This window comes from Euprymna scolopes, chromosome 1 (genome assembly GCF_053919585.1).
Source record: "Euprymna scolopes isolate OS-2025 chromosome 1, ASM5391958v1, whole genome shotgun sequence".
Classification (NCBI taxonomy): domain Eukaryota; kingdom Metazoa; phylum Mollusca; class Cephalopoda; order Sepiida; family Sepiolidae; genus Euprymna; species Euprymna scolopes.
The window spans coordinates 98,713,688-98,733,336 of record NC_136482.1 but is presented as its reverse complement, the minus strand read 5'-3'; the positions used below and the strand labels follow the sequence as shown (position 1 = coordinate 98,733,336).

The 19,649-nt window shown below is 30.8% G+C and overlaps 2 protein-coding genes across 2 annotated transcripts in view; one reads left to right on the top strand and one right to left on the bottom strand.

Moving 5' to 3' along the window:
* The first annotated feature begins 495 nt into the window (after positions 1–495).
* On the top strand, positions 496–16,075 carry LOC145257530 (dynein light chain roadblock-type 2). The gene is made up of 4 exons (XM_080115670.1): positions 496–634; positions 13,366–13,441; positions 14,274–14,441; positions 16,001–16,075. The coding sequence occupies exons 1-4, from the start codon at positions 632–634 to the stop codon at positions 16,042–16,044; spliced, it is 291 nt and encodes a 96-aa protein (XP_079971796.1). The 5' UTR covers positions 496–631; the 3' UTR covers positions 16,045–16,075.
* Positions 16,076–16,436: 361 nt separating this feature from the next.
* Positions 16,437–19,649, bottom strand: part of LOC145257370 (mitochondrial import inner membrane translocase subunit Tim21-like) — a 28,172-nt gene continuing 24,959 nt past the window's right edge. Inside the window, exons 6-7 of the mRNA XM_080115660.1 lie at positions 17,803–17,902; positions 16,437–16,739 (exon numbers count right to left, since the gene is read on the bottom strand). Coding sequence (XP_079971786.1) covers positions 16,650–16,739; positions 17,803–17,902 — 190 coding nt within the window. The 3' untranslated portion in view covers positions 16,437–16,649. The remainder of the gene's footprint in view (positions 16,740–17,802; positions 17,903–19,649) is intronic.

The following is a 19,649-nucleotide window of genomic DNA, read 5'->3' as shown; positions in this document are numbered from 1 at the left end:
GATAACATTTATTTGTTTGTTTTCAACAACTTTTTCAATCTATGTGTATAGTAAAACAAACCCAATTTACTTTTAAAATCCTATTTAAAAAAAATAATTTTGCTAAAAATAAAGAATAAAAAATGCTAGTTAAGCAATTATATAAGCCTGAATTAACCTATCTTGGCGATAAAAAATGAAGCAAACAGGGCCACAAGACCGCAAGTTAGGGATCCTATTTCCAGATTGTTATCATTGACTGTCACAGTATGTCACTCCTCCTGAACCCTTATCTATTTTAAAGTGTTCACTTTCACACCTATTTGGCAAAATTTACAGTTGAATATTAAACACCACACTGAACTTTTTTTAGACTTCTCTTGTTGTTTGCGTTTATTTTTTTTTATTTTTATTTATTTATTTTTTTTTCGGTTTCAGTTTCTTCAAAACGAAATCTCCAGACTTTAGAGGAAAAAACCGCTAGCCGCTAGATCCAAAATTTACCCGCTAGATTCCAAACGAACTCTCTAGATCTAGCGGGAAACCCGCTAAATTGGCAACCCTGTTTACGTCATTCACTTTTATCGACTGCGCATGCGTTAGTTTCGTAGCAACCAGCTGAAGTCACCCTTCATCGACTTAATATATCAAAATGGTAAAATTATCTTATTTTTTTTTCTTTTGCGATTGTTCTTGTAAAAGTTTTATAAGTAACATTCCTGTATTGTTTGTTTTTATTTATTTAAATTGTTTTTTTCCAGTCTTTAAATGATTAGTTTTCCCATCCCACAAACTAAAAAGAATCTAAAATATGCCAACCCCGAACCCCGCTAGATAAATGTCTATTTCCATTCAAACAATTTTGAATTAAATAAATTAATTATAATCTGTATATAAGAAATATTATTCATATATAAAATCTGTTTAATTTACTTTTGTCATTTTATTTATTATAAAAAAATATTCCGCATTACATTTATTTTTAATTTAACGCATAATGTGTTTTAGTCGTAAAACAATCCTGTTTTGTTTACGTCTTATATCTGTTTTTCGGTTCTACTATAAAGGTGTTTGTGTAGAAGGAATTTAAATTATAATTAGCGAAAAAGAAAATGAAATATTTAGAATCAATTGAAATTATATACTTTTTAAAATGTATCTTTTATGTATTTTTAATTGTTGTAATTTAAAAAACGACTACAATAAAAGACATCCTTTTGTAAAAGAGGAGAAAAAAGTGATCCAAAATGAAATAACTAACTCAAATAAGATGGCTATTTTAATAATACTAATTTAAATGATTAACTATTTTGTCTTTTTTTTTTTTTTAACTAAATTAGCAAAATCTATATGATTATAATACAGTAATACTACTACTTATAATAATCACTTGTTGACGAAAAGGTATATGTAGTATTGTAGTTGTGCCAACTAAGTTGATTAATTTCATTATTCCTTTAAAACCCCCAAAATGTGTGCTTTGAATCGAACCAAACAGATTTTACCGAATCAAGCCTAAAACTAACGTTAAAAAAAAAGAAAAGAAAATGCTCGATTCAAATTCTGTAGAAGTTGCACTAGGTGTGTCAGAAACTTCGTGAAAAATATTGAATAATTCGACCCCCTGTCTTTCCAAGCTTATAACTACTCGAAAAATGTAATTCAAACCCTAATTTTTTTTTCAATTAAAGGAGCAAGGACCAAGGGTTCATTAAAAAAAAAAATACAAACAACGTGGTTTAAAAAAAAAAAAAAAAAGGTTTTAAACTTCGGACTTTACAGGTAAATTTCCAAAATACTGCTCGTTTTTTTTTTTTTTTTAAATTAGAATATATTATTTATTGATCTTTTCTCTTCAATTTGTGATATATAAAACTTTGGCACATAAATTATTTACTTTATAATAGACATTTCAAAATAGGGGGGGGCGTGAATTAAAAAAAAAAACGTTTGTCTAAAATATTATATCCGGTTTATTGGAAAGAGCATAAAATTTCACATTGACTCTGAAAATATTGTAAAAATAGAATCAATGGAAAAATTTTGATAGATTTTTAAAGTTTAAAAATTGGAAAATGCTGAACTCGTAAAATTCAATTAATTTCATTACTGTTTTTTTTTTTTTTTAATAAAAAAAAAATGTTTCTATTACTTTTTATACAACTTTAATAGTTTATTTTGGAAGTATAATCCATAAAGAAAATAAACAACCCACTTTTAAAAGAGAAATTACGAGTTTTTTATATTTTATTCGCAGTTTCGTGTTAGGGGTGTCAAAAATTCCTACAAAAATTCTGATACACCTGAAGTTGCACACACAGACATTCTAGCTTAGTTTCTAAATCGTTTTATTTCTTAAAAAGTAATTTTATTTCAGGTAAATAAAACATTTTAATTTTTTATTTTTACATTGAGTTCATCCACTTATCAAGGCCCAATGGCCACTCGTTATAAGGGTTATTGTGTGTACAGTACTCAATGGGATAGTGTAGCAATAGTATTGAAGAATTGATAAGGTGTCATTACTTAGGAGGGGGCGGTTAATCAGGAATTTGTTTGTGTTGAACTTGAAGACATCCAGGTTGAAGTCGGGAGGGAAACAGGCAAGTTCCACAGGCGTGCAATTCTAAGAAAGGTAGAAACATAGGTAAATATTTAATTTTCATGCGAATAACTAACTATATCAGATCAAAAGAGTGATACTACCATAGTTTCTGTCTTGTTGGTCAGTAAAAAAAATATCTTTCTAGACTAAGGCAATTTTAATTTTTATTTCAACCCAAGGTGTCTTTTTGAGAGACAAACAAAATATGAGGGGGGGGGCTACAAAATGCTTAATATTTGTGGAATAATATTTTCAAATCCATTTTAATCTGGTGATAGCTGACAAGAGCCATGTTTATATTAAAACTTAATATTTAAAAAAAATTTTAAACACAATCTAGGTAACTGAACATTTTTAAATAATGGAATTTTAATCGTTTTAATCTTTTAAAAATTAATTAATTTTTAGGAAGTTTCTTTTTCTTGGCAATTCAACTGATTATATTAATTAGAAAAAACGCTACTTTTTAGAAAAAAAATATTAAATTTATATCATTTTTTTAATTGCAAATTCAAAGTAAGTTTTTGTTCAATACGTGTATTTAAATTTTGAAAAAAAAATGTTTTTCTTATTTGAACTCTTATGTTTCATAATAAATAGAAATTTTGATAGATTTAAATATATTTTGTTTAAATTAGGAAAAAATAAGTATGGGGTGAAGGGCACGAACTAAAAAAAATATTTCCCCTCGTATATTTTATGGAAACTGCATTTTATATGTAATTTCCTTCTAAAATCAATAAGTATCTAAAATTCACGAAAATCTGACCATTAGTTGATTTTTGCTAGATTTATTAAACATGGGTATGTTTTCATGTTCGGAATGCTTACTACATGGGAACGTTATTTTAAAGCACCAATTATGTAAACATGATTTTCGTCTCTCAATTTTATTTTCGTACAATGGAAAAATTTGTTATAAATTATTACTAGTTTATTTTGCCCTTCTTTTAAATGGTATAAAAGTCACATTGATAATATTAATTTATAATAAAGTTACATCGTTTTACATATGCGGAGGGAGTAATTCTGTGGTGACTTTTGGAGGTGCCTATAGATTACAGACTTAAGTATCACATTAGCATTGCTACTTGACTTTGTCCATTTCTTTATTGACGTGTCATCTGATTAGAATGTTATAATGAGAAAGTGAACCCGTTCTTAAAAGTCATTAATTTTTTTTTTTTTTCAAAATTTTTTTATGCTCATATGATATTTACGTCAATAATCTATGATAATTGTTGGAAAAAAGTTTCAGAAAGAAAGGTGAAAAACATGCATTTTTAAGGGGTGGGCACTCTAGTACCGGTCTGCCGAAAGATGTTTGAATTAAACACCATTTTAGTTATATTTTTATTTTTATGAATTTGTGAAGTTGAGTGCCTACGATTTAATTTTTAATTATCTGAAAATAAATGATAGGTCAAAACCCAAGAGAAACGGGCCAATCAGCTGCTACAAAACGTAATGGATTTAAAAAGAAATCCGAGATCATTACGAAATGATTGTTAATGGAGATTACTAAAATAACATTTAAAACAAATATTTTAAAAGTATTTTTCATTTACTTAAATCTTCAAATACATTTTTTAATGCGGTGGAAAATCATTTAACACTTTGGTGTGGGAATATTTATAAAAAAAAAAAAATAGGAGGATATTTTACATTACACATAGGTACGAAAAAATGGTTAAAAAAAACACAATGTTGTTAAAGGCAGGATATGTTGCTCTTCTACCTACCTGGAAAGTTTTCTTTTAGTGTTTTTTACTCACTTTAAAACGTTTATTCAGTTCAAAAAACAAATAGTGTCTCGTGTTACGTTAGAATGTAAAATGGCCACCATTTCACACCTAAATATTTGGTCTCGATACTTAATTAAAAATAAAACAAAATACTGTTAGAAACCCACTCAATATTTTTTAAACTTGTAGCCATCATTTACAGAATTAAATGGAATGTAATCTTTTTCTATTGCATCTAATTTTAACCTTAAGCTGATGCTTGAAGAATAAAATAAGATCCTGATGAGAAAAAAATGCAATCTCTGCAGACACGTTGTCCACACCACCATTCTAGCTACAGCATTCATTTCAGCTTAGCTAATGATGGTTCGATATTGTTAATCACATATCCTATATTTCAGACATATCAATTGCTTGAGATATGAGCCGTCCTTTCATTAACATGATTCTAGAACAATAAATGGAGTTGAAATTTTAGGTTGATTGTCTTTATAGTATATGTTCAGTGGTTCACTTTGAACTCGACAAACCACTCCCACCCAAGTTTTCCATTGCTAACTAAACTTGATGACCTGATCATCACCTTTTACCATATCTGTGATATCATAAGAAACTTTGACACTTACAAAATATAAGAAACTTTGACACTTACAAAATATAAGAAACTTTGACACTTACAAAATATAAGAAACTTTGACACTTACAAAATATAAGAAACTTTGACACTTATAAAACATGTAGACCTAATTTTATCTCTGTTATATTAATAAAAAGATGCGCTCCTGAGTTGTTGTCTGCAACAAATGCCTTGCTGAATCTTGCTTCCCTGATGACTGGAAAATTACACCAGTCTACTTCTGCTTTTCGCTAAAATCTTTGGATCCTTAATCAATCCAGTGATAGTCCACCAGCTTGTTAAGGCTAAATTTGTTTTTGACTTTTAATATGAATTTATTAAAGCACATTTTACTGTAGATATTCTGTCATCTCTGAATGCATATACCATACACTGGACAAAGCAGGTGAGGCTAGGGTGATAGTACTATATATCCAAAGATCTGGTATGTAGACTTTATCATGGAAATTAATGTGTATGGTATTACTAGATCAATATTTAAATTGGATCTTTCCTATCTCAATGGTTGTGCATCCAAACAGCATGACATTAATATGGGTGTACCTCAGGGATAGATCCTTGGTCTTTTATTGTTCCTTATCTTCATAAACGACCTCTTTGATGAAATTGTCTGAGATGAGTATATTTGCTGATGATGTTATGCTCTATTCTCAACATGTGGATAAAATAGACATGCACATAGTTGAATGGGGACTGTTAATTGAAAAAATCATGGACTGTTAAAGAAGAATATAAACATGTGAAATGACAAACTTTGACAATGGATATGGAGAGAATATCTTTTATTCGCACTCCTTCTAGCTACATCTATTTACAGTAATGATGGCTGTACAACTTCCAGCTGGAAGCTGCTTCTCTGGCTGGGGGAAACTTCAGGGGAGATTACTTGCATGGATTAACAGCTCTTCCTCTTTTCTCATCTTTTCAGTTAAGCTTCATATAATCTGCAAAAGAATGAGGAGGGTATTTACATAATACAGATGATTCCTTTGGTTCGGATGCCCTCAAGAATCTTGAATGCTGGCACTCCTTCCTTTGTCAAGAAGTCAGCAATTTGCATATCAGTTGGTATCCAAGAGATCTCTGGATTCTGGAATTATCTTTTCTGTCAATCATTTCTCTCAAAATGGCCATCTATATGCGGAGTCTCTTCTCTAAAATTTGGGTTGAGGAATGTACAAAATCATAGAGACAGGAATTATGTTTTGCAGAAGATCTTGATGTTATCAATATTATCTTTCAATTGTAAAATTTCTAACAACAGCTTTCAATAATAAATGCAGGCTTCTGCTATGTCAACTGTGGCTAAAGTTTCAGCAGTTAAAATACTTTTGACAACTCTTCTAATACACTTGGACTGCCAAGCAATGAGCATATATTTGCCATTGCTTCCAATCAAGAAGAATATAGAGCCTCGTTGTGGACCTCCATCTGTTAAATTATCAAAGAAGGCGTCGCTATATGCAATAATTTTTAGATGTTCAAGATTCCTCAAGTCAGGAATATTTTTTTTATCACCCTATTAGCTTGTTTTAAGTATTCTATATTTTCCTGTTTTAGCATTGAACTTGACTCACTGACGTGATATCTCAGATCAGGCCTGGTTTGGGTAGCTAACCAATTAAGTTGGCCGATTAATTGCCTGGTTTCATTAATTTGTGTTGAAGATATTGCATCTTTCAAATTCCTGCCTGCTTCTAGTGAGATGCATTTCAACTTCTTGACATATTCGTTCTGTTCAAAGTTTACATCATTCCTGTTTTTTTATGCTTAATTCTATATACTTGAACTCTGCAACTTCTTCAGATTTGACCTTGAACAAGTGACAAATTCTGTCCATAACTCAAAGGTTTCTGAACCTGCAAAGCAAAAATCATCAATATGAGTAGCGATAATACCATAGAATTTCTTTCCAAAGTTCCATGTAAATATAGCTTGATAATATTTAGAAACCACTGCTCCTAACTTCAACAATTCCTCTTTGGATGTCAGTTACTAGGATCTTGATGCATCCGTCAAACCATATACACACTTAGGAGGTCTAACTCTTTACTCTGTAAAAATGCTGTTTTTATGTCCATGTACGTACACATTCAATAGTTAGATGCCAGTATGGTCAAGGCTATATGTAGACTTTCTTTAGAGCATGTTGGAAAATCGCTCCCTATATTGTTGGAATCCCTTTTCAGAAAGCCTCTTGCCACGAGTCTAGCTTTATAAACTTGTTTACCATTAAGGTTTTTATTTGTATAAACCCGTCTTGTGGATATCTTGAGTTGACTTTGGTCAGGCACTTGAGTATAAACTTTATTTTTTAATCCAGCTTTGGAGTTCGTTTTTTCTTGCTACTTCCAAGTCATGATTAGAAGAGGAAATCATTATGTGTTGCTGATCACCATAGGAGGCTCCATCCTTATTTATTGATCTGACTTCATTTTCTTTTCATTCCAATACTCCATTATCAAAGTCCAACCAAAATGGTTCACTTTGTTCCATAGCCACATTCATTAAATGTTTGTTTTTATCTGTAGCTTTGCCTGCCCTACTTATGACATTCAATGTTTACCGTTCTGAATCCTCATCATTGGCAAGTTTGCATTGAATAAATTGTCCTGGTTTGAAAGCGTTATTGTTCTTTTGACGGGATTTTGTTTTGGTAATACATGTCTCTCATTCACAGTTTGATGTTGTGCAACTTGATCGTTGAAGGTTCCTGATTCTTCATCAGTATCATTCTCCTCAGACATTGATATGTTTGAAGATCCTTCAGGTTCATTTTGTGAAATGGGGAATTCAGTTATTGACTCATTTGCAGAAGAACTGATAAGCTTCTGGATGAGACATCAAACGACATGGGTGTACTCTTACATATGTGCCTTCATGTTTGACAAATACCTGCTTGTGCTCCCAACCTATAACAGTTCCTGGATCAAGCCACCTCACAGATTTCTCTTGTAAAACACATCCGTATTTTTATATTATTGAGTTATCCCAGTTCTAACTTGATGACAAAGTGCACGTCATAATTTTTCGCACATTATGAATTGATTTCTAGCTGCATGTATGGCATTGAAATTACTAGCAACAATCTCATTAGTAGAAACACCTTCTAATGCAGGAAGTCAGTCATTCAAAACAAATTGGGATTCCTACTGAAAAACAGGTTGATTATGACTGAATCCATAGGTACTGTGAAGCGTATTTTTGGCACTTATGGCCCATGCTAGTGCTGTTTCAAAACTACAGTTTGTGTCCTCTAGGGTCTTTTTTACCATTTCTCCTAGTATACCGTTATGGCGTGCATTTAAGCCGTTACTCTATGGACTTTCAGCAGCAGTAGTCCATACAGCAATATTCAAATTCTGTGCCATGTCCCAAAATAATTGGTTGTTGAATTCTCTGCCATTATCAGTTAGGATAGATCCTGCAGTCCCAAAATACACTATCTAATGCTTAAATATGACACTGATGATGTCAGAACTCTTTTACTAGGGATCCTGATGCCAACACTATATCTGGTTGCATCATCAATCAGGTGCAGTACTTTGTTACTATGGATTTCTTTAATATTCATTGCAACAGTTTCATTAAAATATGATGCTGACAGGAATCTAACTTCATTCTTTTTATATCAGATACATACTTCACAGGAATTTGGAAGTGCTTGTAGAATTTTTATAAATTCCTGCATTTCTAACTAAATCAAACAATTTCTTACTAATAGGATGACTAAATTGTCTATGTAATTTAGTGGCAATTTTAACTCATTCTGACCTATACTTAGAAGAAATTTCTTTGGTAAAAAGTATGTGCTAGAAGTTTTGCAATAGGGACGTGATAATAACCAGACGATGTGCATAACAATGGAATTTTCCTTTTAAACATGGTCACTCTGCCGTGTTCAAAATTGAGACACGTCCCAGCTCTTTTCATTGCATCTTTACTTAGAAGTGGAATGTCAGAATCCACAACGTCAGTGCTGACTGATATCTGTAATAACACATGCTAACGTGATGTTGTAGAGGGAGTTCAACTTGTTTCCATCACCAAATTTTAAAGTTCTCACTTTGTCTCTCACAGTTTTTTTTTTCTGTGCACCGGTTAATGTTTTGAGGAAACATTCATACCATTTTTTCCCCCCACAAACGCATCATTATCTAGAACAGCTGAACCGAGTGTGTTGCCGTTTGCATTATGTTTTTGCTGACTCATAAGCACAATGTTGGCCAGAGCAAGATAACTCGTGTTTGCCGTCCTTGTGTTGATTTCTGACGTCACTGATGTAAGGACAGTTGTAAAGCTAATGAAACTTGCAGCCACACTTAAAGCATACAGTTGTGTTACCTTCAGGTTTTATCTTTTTTGTTTTGTCAATGGAGTGTGCTTTGTTACTGTTACCATGTCTTCCACCCCGGTTTATTTTTTCTTATCATTTGTTAAAATGTAAGTCATGTCGGTGTGAAGAGTGACCATAATAGACCTCACTAGATTCGTTTTCCTTCTCAGCATAGGTGATAACAATTTTCTCCTTTACCAATATGAAAATAATTTTGACCTTAGAGTATTTTTGGAAAGAATTAAATCAAATTTATATTGTTAATAACATGCTGCAGTGATCTACAAGAAAAACTGACCAAAATCAAATATTGATTTTTGTAGGAAGAAAGCTATCGGCGACAAAAATGGATTGACTTCATGTATTAGATTTGTTCATTACTTTTTATTTTTTCAACTTTGTGTATTGCAGTGTATATAATTTAGCCATTTGGAAAATTGCTGACTTTGTCATTTATCTGTTGATATAATTAAGTAAAAGTGTTGTATGGGTGTGTGATCATACCTGAATTTCTTCTTGCTTAACTTTTGATGGCTGTCTAGTGGTAATCGGTAATGGACGAGATGGGGTTAAACTATTGGAAGAGCCGAAATTAAACTTCTTAAAACTTTTCCTAGCTGAGTTAAATGAATGAAACCAATTTCATTCTTCTAAGTAGTTTAACTGATGGTATTTTATTTGGGGTCTCATACTGTCATGGGGAGGAGAGTAAATGATCTACAAGCCCATATTAATCTGTGCCTGTTCTACTTCAATCCTAGCCACCAACTATATCATCATTTTACAAATGCCTTCTTTCTTTGTAATTTCTCATCTAGTTGCCATTTGCTGTATTTTCTCATTCCCTTGTTCATCTAGTTTTGCTAGACAGTGCCTTTTGCACTTCTAGGTGTAGCCAAAACAAAACAAAAAAAAATAACCATTATTCAAAATTAGTTAATATAGCCACCTCAATATATTACAAAATTGCATACAGTAAATCAAAATATTTAATATTATTGTTTTGGTTTGCGGTTTTCAAAAGTACTTGACTTTTGCCATTAATCTTGAATTCAAGCCAGAAATTACTTTTTCTTTGGCAAATTAAAGTTTTCAAAATTACTTTTGAATTTGGAAATGTCACTATAGTAAATAAAATCGCTTTTTACCTCCATATTAAGGTAATAAAATCAACTCTTGATCGATACTTGTAATAATAAATGCTCACATCTTTGAAGTATTTACATTTTAAAACAACGATCTTTCTTCTCAATAACATCCAACAATCTATTATCCATTGATTTTGTTGAAACGCGTTCAATCTCCGACATGTTGATTTGCTTCACTGTCATAAAGCTTGATACTTTTCATAATCATGACTTGATGATGGTCATTCCATTAACTTCTCTTCTGTAGAAGTTTTATGCTAAAACAATTTCTTTTTTAACTTTTTGATTTTTGAAAAATTTTATTTTTTCTAATTTTATATTATTTTGAGAAAACTGATATAACATGATATAAATATTGTTAAAACTGAAAACAAAACCATAATTCAAAATGTCTTCCATATAAAGAAAAAGAAAATCTCTACAATTTTTTTATATTTAAAAGAAATTCTACATCCAAAAATGCATCTGATAAAAATTGTAATACTTCGTAAAATGCACCAAACAATGATGCTTTTTTTTTTTCTTTTTTCCTTTCTATTTGTAACACTCAATGTTCTGCAAAAATGAAAACAGATTTCCTTAAATAAGAACTTTAAGCATAAGAATTTTATCACAATGACTGGATTCAACATTAAATAACCTCAAAACATGCTGTAAAACAACCAAACTTAAATTTAAATGTATAATGAGGGTTCATAATTATTTGCATGATTTGGATTATCCAGATCACCATTTTCATCTTGGTTGTTAGTTTCACATTTTGGCCAATGTAATCTCCAACCGTCTTAAGGTGCTTCTTTCTGAATTTGAGAATCTTTGTTGAATTTGAGAACTTATATAGTATTTCAAACTGAGCCCTTTATTTAATCACCGAGGTTATTAAATTTATTATAGTTTAATTGAAATGCTAACAAATTTAATAAACTTTGTTAGTTTTAATCATGTCATTGTTACCACCGTCACATTCTTCTGTCTTTTAACCTGGCTTGTTGCGTTTAAATGGATTGACTTCTAAGATCGATGTCATAATCATGTTAAATGCCTTATATTACCAAGATGTGTCTAACTCTGCCCTCATGGGGAGGCATAAATAGGGATTTATATTAACTGATCTAAGAGAAATAAGTCGGTATTCCTTGTAAACTTTTTATCAATAACAGCTATCAATATTTGAACATGTATAGAAAAATCAAGAAGCAAGCTTAATCAAGCATTTGTTAATACAACAAATACAATTACATATCTTGATGGAATAGGCTAGATTTAGCTTGATTAGCTATCAAGCAATCCTTGAAGATTAAAATTGCAACATTTGAATTTATTTTTAAAGGGAGATGAAAACATGGATTTTATACGAGCAAGAAAATTCTTAATTTTTTAAAAACTTGTTTTAGTTATATCAGTCTAACATAAGACCTCACTGAAACAGTTAACAAATTTCTTAGTTGTTGATCTTGATGAAATCCTGTGTAATGTATCAATTTCAAAGAAAATGGTGATCTCTTTGCATGAGGGAAAAATAATAATGACAGAAATATTGTGATTTTGTCTTGTTCTTTATCAGTGAAAAAATCACTCGCTGACTTTACAGTTAATAAAAAATGTGATCTCTAACTTTTTATGGAAGGAAATAAATCTCCCTTTTTTGTGTATTAGCAGTAAAGGCAATATCATTTCTGTATTCGTTTAGGTCTCTTTGCTCTCACTTATCTTCACTTGACTTTGACTCCTTTGTCAGGGATAAAATCATTAGCTGAATTTACGACTGATAAAGAATGTGATATTTACTCTTTTGTGAAAAGTATTAAATCTTTTGTCATATATAATTTTTATATTGTTCAGGTCACTGTGTTTAGATGCTTTTGTCTTTCTGGTTATGAATTTTTAACCAAATTACAGCTGCTGGTATTCTACCCTTTGATCAAAGGTGATAATATTTTTGTTGTCTTTGATCTGTGTGTCACCAGAGAAGTTGTGTATTAGTTGTCACTATGATTAATAATCTAGTTTTTCGATACATGTGGCATGAATTTCTTGCACTCAACCATGGGTCAAAGCAACCTTTTTAAGGTCCTTCTCGCATGTATCGAGATCTCTAAGAAAACCAGATTCCAGCTGTCTTTTCTTGTGTTTTTGTTTAAATATTATCCAAACAGTTCCAGTATATAGAAACCATCTTTTTGCCATTTAATTGGCTAATCAATCTCTTACTTTTCAAAAAGTGCCCGAGTTGATTTTGAGGTACCTTTCCTCACTTTCTTCTCTAGGAAACACTTCTGGCCTTCTGTAGTTTGAAGAAAGAAATGTATGCATCTATAAAAAAATTAATTTTAATGAATATTCCTGAATAAAAATAAAATGTTGATTTTTAATTAATTTTCTTGTACTTTTTAAAGTTGAACATTTTAAATGAACTTCTACTCTATTACTATTGTTGGGTAATTTTATTTCACAATTGCCTTAGTGGCTTTAGTCTGGATTTTCATGTGTGAACCATGTATGAGTCGCCATCTTAAATTTAATTTTATCCCTACGCTATATGAATGATATAGAATATATCAATTCAACTTCACAACAATCACAGGCTGTTTGGTTGTCATAACTTTATATACTGTGCGTTTCCTTTTACAGATGGAAAGAGGGGGAAAAAAATGTCTCATACGGCCATATATCGACTGCTTTTATGTTTTACCAACTATTTTAAAATTCCCTCTCTCTAATTTAATACCAGATTTTGTTCTACTAATCAGAAATAAAAAGGCAAAAGTTCAAATCTAAAAGATCTAAAACCTATTTTAAATTTTAATTAAACTTACTAAAATATAATTGACTTTTTATGCAAAATATTTTTAATATTGCTTTTAATTCCAATTTTAAGTTTTTTATACAAATCTGAGATTTCTTTTTTGTTTCAGTCTGAAGTAGAAGAAACATTGAAACGGATCCAAAGCCATAAAGGTGTCCTGGGGATTATTGTTATTAACCAGGAAGGTAAGTAAAATTTAATTTTTACATAAATAATATATATATATAATAATATGCCTTTTGTATTACTACATGAGATTTGGATTCACAAAATTCTAAAATATTATAAAACAGTAATATAAAAAAAAATCAAATGTCTACATAAATTTAATTATGTTTCAATTTCTCCAGGTCAGTCAATAACGATGAGAAAAGAGCGTCCTATAAGATCAAAAGATGACAGCATTTGTTTTTTGTATTTAATTATTATATATAGTATTGTGAGCATAGTTGGATTAAATTCTAGAATACAAGTTTGATATTGAATTACATTGATTTGATTATATAAAAGAGTACCACTTCATTGATATGTTCAAATTTAATTGACTTTTTGGATTTCAACAATCTGTTCACACTCAGATTCTTCCTTGTGTATCTTACTGGGTACAATTTTATTAATAATGAATGGATGAACTTTTTGATTACTATTTGCTTTCACATTTTTTTTTTTTTTTTTTTTTTTTACTCTACTGAATATACCTTTTAGTTCACAAAAATATTTAAAAAAATGTTTTTTATTTATATTTTCAAATTTATGCTAATTGGTGATATATATTTCACTAATGTTAATCCTCTAATGAAAAAAGTCTGAAAATCCATAGTTTAAAGATTTTTCTTTATTATAATTTTTGATGGATTAATAAATATTGTAATGTATTCAATTTATATGTATTAGGAAGCTTACTCTTCTTAATGTTTATATAATTTAATTTATAAAATGTCTAAATTTTTTGTTTTTACTTACTTTAAAAGCAAAAGTTTGATCAGAGATGTTCATGTTTTAACTTTCTTGTTAAAGGCATTCCAATTCGGACCACAATGGACAATTCTACCACAGTACAATATGCTGGATTGATCCTAGAATTGACTGCTAAAGCAAGGAGCACAGTAAGAGATATTGATCCCTCCAATGATTTGACATTCCTGAGGATCAGATCAAAGAAACATGAGATTATGGTTGCACCAGGTTTGCATATACATTTTCTACATTTCATGTGTTTAAGTCTTTTTCACCAAAAATCCTAATCTTTCTGGTCAATTATTTTCTTAAATTGTTTACATTAGCAAAAGTATGTTTCGTTTTGTTCACCTGTGGGTATGGTATCAGGTGATTAGATACTACACTACTCCTTCCACCACACAAAAAGGAGAGGTAATCTGACAGGATGGCATCATGATAATAAAACAGATAGTATGCTACTCCCTCCCCGCCCCGAATTAAGCACAGAAGTTTCAATGTTAGCTTATTGAAAAATAAAAATATAGATTTGACACAAATGATTTGGTTTAGCATGAATGTTAATGACATAATACTGTCCAATTTAAATATTTTGCTAATCTTCAATATTTTAAATTAAATATGGCAATTTTAATTTGAAAATAATCGGTTTATTTAAATATTAACTTATTTCTGAATAGACATTAATCTTATAACTCGAATTGCAAAATACTAGTCAGAAATGAGGAAATTCAAATTAAAAAAAAAAAAAAAAAAAAAAAGCAAGAAAGGTGTCATGTGATCAAGTTTAAAGTGTTGTGTATCATTTTGAAATTTGCACATTTTTAATTATGAAAGATTAACTCTGACTTTTCAATTCAATACTATGGGTCAAATCATTATCCAACATCAGTATCAATCTCCTCATTAAATACCATTCAATATTAATCTGATCAGTGACACTGCACAATCAAATTGAAAAACTTTTTTTTTTTTTTTTTTAATTTTAAGGTTTTTAATATCTTGGAGATTTAGATGTTACAGATGTAGGTGGATGGGTGGGGATTTCATATGGATCCACTTCATAAATAATTTGATATACGGCAGTTAGCATATATATAATGTGTGTATAAAATTTATTGCACAAAAATAAGCTGCTCAGTGTTGCATATTTCTTATTAGTGACAAAGGAAATCTCACATGTTCTTTTCTAGAGAATATGCTATGTAAATAGTAGTTCCTGGTTAATTGAGTATAGTCACTGAAAGTATGATAAAAGCTTGAGTGTTTCTTTGTAACAAGCTATTTTGGCTTTACTTAAAAAGGAAGACAGACCGTTTAATGTTAGGCTGATATAATTCTGTTGCAGTAAGACTGGACAGCCTGTGAATCCCATCTTTGAGTTTTTCTTCCAGAACAGAACAAGTTGTGCCAATGCCAGAATAAAATGGAGGATATGATACTTGGACAGTTACTGATCAGCTGAATATAAAGATGATCAAACTCCCAACCACTTATTACTTTAATAACCTATACTATTAGTATTGGTCTCTTCTACATGCAATTGGCTCAAACTAATAATTTTGTTGTCATACCTTTGAATAGCAACTGTGGTATTTGATCGTGACAAGATTCCAATGCATTTAATTAGAAAAAAAATTTGTTAATGAACCTTTACCAGGAATATATGCAGAATTTTGTTATTTTATTTTAAAATGTTAAAACTATAAATTTATGAATATTGTAATACTCTTTAGTTTGAAGTTTTATAAATGTATATTTTCAAATTAACTTATTTTCTTTTGCAGATAAAGATTACATGCTAATTGTGGTACAGTCTCCTAATGAATAATGGCCTGAATAAATTAAAGAAAGTAAATTTTCCTGCTTCTTTGTTATTTTTTTTTTCCATATTGTAAGCAGTTGGAAAGAAAGGCACAAGGCTGAATGTTAACACTCTCTACAAACATTGACACTCTTAACTGCAAATCATGTAACCATTTTATATTTTCATATTTATTATTTTCTGTAAATCTCCAAACAAATCAGAAAATTATAGTTATTTTATTGAGCTTTAACTTTCAATATGCCAAGTAAAGATTAAAAAAAAATGAAATTGTGTTACTGATGTCTTTTTAACAAACCTGAGTAAACACTTTTTTTTCTTTTAAAGTTATAAATTAAAATTGACTTTTTTTTTTTTTTGAAAATCAAATCTGATAATTGAGTAAATCAAGACAAAAGCATTTTTTCAATAAATCTGTGTTTAATTTAATCAATTGACCAAATAATGGTGACATAACTGTATACAAAATTGAAGTAGTTCCGCATGATAGGATAACTTTTCTTTTTAATTTATTGTTTTAAAAAAAAAAAAAAAGTCTTAAGTTCAATAAATTGGGGGGAAAAAAAAATTAGATTATAAATTTTAATTCATTTATTTATTTTTTTTCTAAATCATCGATTATCTTCCAGCACAATTACTTGATGTGGATAACTGTCCATTTGTACAAACAGATAACGGTATTCATATTTTCCACTTTCATTCTGAAAGAGAAAAAAAAATAACCTAATATAAAACTGTAAAACAAAAGATGGCGGTATTTAACTTATTTATATACACACATGTACCGTTTTAAATGATGTTTGGAAGACTAGGTTCATTTCAATTCATATGAGGGGCATTACCAAAGATTGCTAATTGTCAGTGTGAGACTCAAACAAATCAACCTGCCATGGACGTGTATCAGAAACATGCATTATTGAATTCTTGGTAAAAGTGGATGGAGAATGGTGGTGAAAAACACGTTTGTATTACTGTTCTTAGATTCGAAAAAGTTGTCAAAAAACAAATATAACAAATAAATGTTATCAAAGTGGATATATTTTTTGTGTTTTTATTCAATGTAACATATTTATTCAGCTCGAAAAACATACAGTGTTTACCGATGTATTCGAAAATTCAAGATGGCGTCTTACACCCTCTTTAACACCGTAAGTTTGGGAAAAGGTGTTATAAATAAAAAAAATATACAAAATACTATTAAAAACCCACCGAATATATGTCAACCTATGTCACGGTAACATATATTGAGCGAGTTTTTAACAGTATTTTATCCATTTTTTTATTTATAACACCTTTTCCCAAACTTACCGTGTTAAAGAGAGAATCAGACGCCATCTTGAATGTTCCAATACATCACTAAACACTGTATGGTTTTCGAGCTGAATAAACATGTTACATTGAATAAAAACACAAAAAATATATCCAGTTTGGTAGAAAAGTAACTTATCTTGCCTTTGATAACATTTATTTGTTATATGTTTGTTTCTTGACAACTTTTTCGAATCTGTGTACAGTAATACAAACCCGGAACCACTTCCATCTTTGTAAGTTAAAAAAGTTAGGCTTTACTTTTGGAACAACCCTCATATTTAAAGATTATATTTTACAGTAGAACCCCGGGATACAGTGTTATTTATAATGTTATTTGATTATATATATGTGTATTATATATTGTTCTGTATTTTGTTATTAATTTTTAATGCCGTATTCAAGGTTCTACTGGATTAAGAACAATGCATTTCAATGAGATTTGAAAATCTTTACCTGTTTCATTTCTAAATTTACAGTTGCTTTTCTGTGTTGTCCTTCGATGTAAAATTTCATTCGCATGTGTTTCACACCACCAACATCATATTCGACATGACTGAAATTTAAGAGTGAAAACGTTAGCAACAAGAACAGGATTTTTTAAGTTTAAATTGTTTTCACTAGAATTTTAGGTCATGTTCTCCAGGGAATCTAGTTTACAGGTGGTCATGTTGGGCTCTGTTTTTTCTCATGAAAAATGAAAGTCCCTAGGAATTTCATCCAAACGGCTGCTGAATATTTCTGTAGTTGTAATTGTCTGTATTTTTGAGATGAGGTGTTTTCATTGATTGAGATTGTCGGACTGACTTCCTCATCTTGGTTGTTATTGTCACAACGTTTCGGCCGTTTTGCCCTCCGGCCTTCGTCAGGTGAACCGTTTGTTAGGAGTCTCGAACCCAACCCTTTATTATTATTACGGGGGTACCATGTTCGGACTCCAGCTAGGCTTTGGGACATAGTTGCTGATTCTCTATTTTCAATGTTACTTTTTCACTGCCTTCGTTCAGGATTGAACTCAGCACCTTTGGGTAACTGTAAACTTTGATACAACGTCATGTTCTCATCCATGCGGGGCTTCTCTCGTACCAGGTGTCGTCTGAGTGTTGACTCGCTTTTGAATGACCAAAAACTGCATATACTCCATCCCATGCAGTTGCAGAAAGGTTTACAAGGGTGAAACATGCCGCTTAAAGTAAGGGTGGAAGAACACCGAAAAGCGGTAACTAAAGGGGAGACGGAAAAATCGGGTATAGCCAACCATGTCTGGATGGAGAGGGGGACCATCGCCCCCTATGGGATGAAGTAAAAATAATAAACAGAGAGACCCACTGGAAAGTGAGAAAACTTAAAGAAACAGCTCACATGCTCGGACATAACAACCTACTGAGCAAACCAAGCATAGAGCTGAATGCAATTTGGACACCTCTGATAGAGAGAGAAAACCTTGAATAACAACATGGGTTTAACATTAACAAAAACCAACTAAGAATTGTCCTAGTGACATATGGCCGAGTGGTCCTAGACGTTGTATCAAAGTTTACAGTTACCCAAAGGTGCTGAGTTCAATCCTGAACGAAGGCAGTGAAAAAGTAACATTGAAAACAGAGAATCAGCAACTATATCCCAAAGCCTAGCTGGAGTCCGAACATGGTACCCCCGTAATAATAATAAAGGGTTGGGTTCGAGACTCCTAACAAACGGTTCACCTGACGAAGGCCGGAGGGCAAAACGGCCGAAACATTGTGACAATAACAACCAAGATGAGGAAGTCAATCCGACAATCTCAATCAATTTCTGTAGTTGTTCATAATCCTTTTTAATTCTCCAATGAGTTTTATTGTTACAGTAATCAATAGTTATACATTATTAGTATAAGTTTGATGCTCATTGGCTGCCATATACTTGTTATATAATATTCTAATTTTAATAATTTATGGCAACCTTGTATAATCTAGATGATACACTCATTTTCAACTTGTATTTTATTTCCATCTAAATTCTTTTCATACTATCTACTTAGACCAGTTATTCAATACCACAGATCAAGTGTTGGAAAATAAAAGAAAAAAGGAAATAGGTTTATCAGATAACAAAAATAGGAAATAGGGTTTATCAGTAGACAATGTATCAGAATTTGTTCTTTAATGCAGACAAAAGAGAACTATGGTAGAGTTCTACTTAAAGTGGAGCAATGACTAAATATATTTAGATTTGGTTTGCAATCACTTTAGGATAGGATTGATGGTGGATTTTATGACTGAAGAATAGTTTGCAGAGGTTACTGTTTTGCAACATTTTTACAA

Coding starts and splice junctions, on each gene's coding strand:
- LOC145257530 (XM_080115670.1), top strand. Junction 13,442..14,273: donor TATTGTTATTAACCAGGAAG/GTAAGTAAAATT, acceptor TTCTTGTTAAAG/GCATTCCAATTCGGACCACA. Junction 14,442..16,000: donor TGAGATTATGGTTGCACCAG/GTTTGCATATAC, acceptor TTTCTTTTGCAG/ATAAAGATTACATGCTAATT.